General features: G+C 35.4%; 1 protein-coding gene across 1 annotated transcript; it reads right to left on the bottom strand.

Moving 5' to 3' along the window:
• Window positions 1–473: 473 nt before the first annotated feature.
• LOC116013722 (protein SRG1-like) lies at window positions 474–2,522 on the bottom strand. The gene is made up of 4 exons (XM_031253623.1): window positions 2,158–2,522; window positions 1,824–2,071; window positions 987–1,320; window positions 474–899 (listed from the first exon to the last, which is right to left on the bottom strand). The coding sequence occupies exons 1-4, from the start codon at window positions 2,398–2,400 to the stop codon at window positions 663–665; spliced, it is 1,062 nt and encodes a 353-aa protein (XP_031109483.1). The 5' UTR covers window positions 2,401–2,522; the 3' UTR covers window positions 474–662.
• Window positions 2,523–4,151: the final 1,629 nt, after the last annotated feature.

The raw sequence follows: 4,151 nt of genomic DNA, 5'->3' as shown, positions 1-4,151 counted from the left end.
TCGCCAGAAGTTGTCGTCGGTGACCAAAATATGCAAATGACCTGTTAAATATGGTTTAATTGCTTCTTTTTTTGTTTTGTTTTGTTTTTGTTTTTGTTTGTTTTTTTTTTTTTCGAACCAAGATCCACCATGCAAATGATAAACTTTGGTTTAGGATATAATTTGCGCCTGAAGATGGTTTGGGCTAACAACCGGAACCAATTGTAACCATTATGGCCCTGTTTGGTAAATGACTGTTAGCTGATTAGGTTAAAAGGTATGATTAATTGATAATATTGGTTGATTGTAGAAAGTTATTTTATAGATTAACTGTTAGCTGATAGCTGTTTAGTATATTTTTTTACTCAAAAAGCTAATTGAAAAGGCTACTTTGAGTAGCCTTTTGAATTTTAGTATTTTGGAGTTACAAAAAGCTTATTAACCAAACAACTAATAATGGTCAAATAAGCCAAAATTGACTGATAAGCTGATTATTTACCAAAACCCGGCCTATATCTTTATAAAATGGGCCACCTTATCTTTTGCGTTAACACACTCCTTCAGCACACAAAATGTGAAGGGAAACATAGTAAAGTCTTCAATGGGTACATCTAGTACTTTTATTTACCAAAGAAATGTCCAAGGAAAGGAAAATGATGATTGGCAGTTTCAGAAACAAGAAATCAAATCCTAACAACATCTAATGGTCTCTTTCCCTGCTGGTAATTCTGAAAAAACAGCCCAACAAAATTCCTGGTATTCCTGTATAATCTTGGCCTTTCTTCAGTGATCAGCTTCTCCACTGGTCCAATCTCACTATTTGAATCTGGGCAAAAAAACACAGCCAAAGTGTTCCTTTCCCTCTCTGTGTTTGTCACCACCCTATGCACTGGACTCTTCAACACCCCATTAGTCATTATCTGTAAACACAACATCATAAATGTTCACTATGCTTATGTTACAGTTAGAACAACTACCGCGTGATCTATAACTACATGAAAAACTACCTCGGCTTGATCTCCGACATTGACAACAATGGCATATGGAACTATGGGGACTCTGAACCACTGACCATCTTTCAGGACCTGAAGCCCTTCAACATCTTTGTTCTGCAACAGGAAAGTGAGGACTGTGCCATCCGCGTGTGGCTTCACACCGAGAACAAGATCAGGGCTCGGGCATGGGGGATAGAAGTTGAACCTTGCTACCTTGGATGCTCGATCTCGATCTCCAAACTGGTTCACAAAGCTGTTCTCCTCCAGGTTCAGTGACAATGCAATGGCCTTAAGTAGGAGCTCATTTAAGGCAGTCAGCTTCTTGATATATTCTTTCAGAACTTCCCTGCCAAGTAAGTAAAATGAGAACTTCTGATCCATGTTTGATTAGGATAGGATGGGATAAGGAGAGGATAGCTTAAAGTACTCCCACACTAGAAGAGGAATTCAAGATATTTTATGGTATCCCAGGAAGTGCTAAAAACAACAGGATATCCTGTCTTATACCTTGATGGTGCTAAATGTTGAGCATAGATCAAACACTTATTACTGCTAGCTCGTAGCAAAGACATAATTTTATTTTTGACATTACATTTTTGAGAGGAGGATGCTAAATTTGACCTTTCACGGGCCTCTGTACAACCATCTCATAGCCACCAATTGATGGACTTGGACTTTCACTGGCCACCCTCCAACAATTCTTTAGTCACCAATTGATGGACTTAGACATTTTACTGGCCTCCGCCCAACACATATAATATATAACACATATAATAGAGATAAAGCACATGCTCTAATTTGGTAACAAAGCCAACTCATGACAAAGGTAAGAATGGAATGAAAACAAACCTAAAATTTTCAGGATTTGCAGGCCAGAGATTGTACTTTATCTGCTCTTCAGGGCTCACAGTAAGATACAATCTATCAGTCCAATCAAGAATTTGATGTTCCGAGAGAACTGAATCATTTCCATACCCCTCAGTATCATCAGGACTTCTCCCATATTTCTGCTTCTCCTCCATTGGAAGAGCAAAGAAGCTTTTGCCGATTTCGCCAACTTTGTCAAGGAAATCATCTGAAATCCCATGGTTTATTGCCTGAATAATGTTAAACAATCCTCATAAGCAGACAAGAAAACCAAGACCCCCAAAAACCCAAATAATGGCCATGTGTATAATTCAACCTGAAAACAGCCGCAAGAACTGAGAGTTGATCTGAGTTTAGAGAGCTCCTTTTCCCGGGCCGGCGATGGCGTTGAAGATGAGAGAAGGCTAAGATCAATAGAAGCAAGATCCAGTAGAGGGCAAGAGGGTTGAATATCAGCATCTTTGGATTGAATATAGTTTTCTGGGACTTGCTTGCAGGCTTCTGCAGCTAGTTGTTGAACTGGCTTGGGTGACTTGGTAGGAGGCAAAGATTCAGCCATGGCTCCCTAAGTGGATCAAACTATTAAAATTTAGACTAGAATTTAATCAAACCAATTACTAGAATAGTAAGCAAAGCAGATAAGTTGGGGCCGGAGAAATATATGATTCATATGATAGTTGTATGATGTTCGAGATCCAAGGTTTGCATATTATTTTATGGATTTTTTCTAGGTAATCACAACCTAAATTTATTTATTTAATTTTATTATGGTCAAATCCAACGAATTTTTCACACACAAAAAAGAATTGCTATTTCTATTTTAGTATGGACAACCAAGTATGCTTTCTCTTTGATTTTTTGACCATTAATTTAAAATGATAACAGATATTTTATCACAGTAAATAACAGTGTCATATTTTATTTATTTATAAATTAAAAGTCAAACAATTTAATTGGGCCTTTCCCATTGATGAGTTTTACACAGATTTTAAGAAAAAAATGATAAGGTGGAAGAGTGATAATTTGGGGGGCTAGAAAAAAATGTTTAGTGTAAATATGAGGGTTTTGCAGAATTAGTGGGGCCCAATGTGGAAAACAGCCGAACGCACAACTTGCGCGCCAGCGCACGCGCCCCTGGGCACGTAATTCCTCTTCATTTTTTTTTAAAATTAAATTGTTGCCAAATTTTGTTTTTTTGTTTTTTTTTTCTCCTCCCCTTTCATCTTCTCTTTCCTAATAACACCGTAAAAACTACTTAAAAACCGATCACTATTGAGGAAGGCTTTAGAGTGGATAACCATACACATCATTTAAAGAGAGGTTGGGAGTTCAAATTCTCTCTCGTATAGAGAAATCAATCTGACACGATAATTAGTCTAGACCTAAACGTGTCTTCTATAATCAGGGTAGGCTCAAAACACCTGTGATGTAACTAAAAAGAAAAATTAAAATTTAGCTTATATTCAATCACATTCAATTAGTTAAGTGATGCAAACATTACATCAAACACTTTCAAGAGGGAGGGAAATGATGGTGAAAATACTACAAATTATCTAGATACCTAAAGCTTTTCTTTCTTTCTTTCTTTCCTCTTTTTATTTTTTTTTTAATTTTTTTAATTTTTTTATTTTTTTTATTGAAAGTCAAACTAACAAATATCATTAGTTGGAAACAAAAAATAAAAATCACAAATACAGAAAATAGGAGACGAACTCTAAGACATTGTACTAGACTATGAACACGTAACCATAACTAAAAGTCTAAAACATAAGTTACATGGTTCATTGACTTTTTAACATGACAAAATGTAAGGTTAATAAAAAGATGCAATAGAATAAAGGGAGGAGAAATATTCTTAATTGGATCATAAATTGAGATAAGTAATATGTGCGACAATGAAGGGAAAAAAAAATCATAATCAGGCTATAATTTTTTTAAAATATAAATAAATAAATAAGAAGGAAAACTCGACAAACTAAGAGTAACTACTAGAGGCATGTATAACGGTTACAAGGGAATCCCACTAAATCTTCCTCAAGGATCAATAGAACTTCATTAGGAGGGTTATTAAAATCCAGTAGTCATTGTTCCCACGGTCTACTGCCAACTTGATCGACTAGCCTGTCTCCACACGGTTTTGTTCTCTCTACGAAAGTAGTGATCTACTATATATACTTTCAATTGACATTATATACATGTTACAGTTAACATATATCATGTACTTTCAGTTTCAATTTATTTAAATGCACATAATTTGTTAATTTAAAAATATGATATATTACTGTAGGTACATAATTTAGATCAAGATCT

Source organism: Ipomoea triloba, chromosome 3 (assembly GCF_003576645.1).
Source record: "Ipomoea triloba cultivar NCNSP0323 chromosome 3, ASM357664v1".
NCBI classification, from domain to species: domain Eukaryota; kingdom Viridiplantae; phylum Streptophyta; class Magnoliopsida; order Solanales; family Convolvulaceae; genus Ipomoea; species Ipomoea triloba.
The sequence above is the reverse complement of the archived record's forward strand: the minus strand, read 5'-3'. Positions and strand labels throughout refer to the sequence as shown.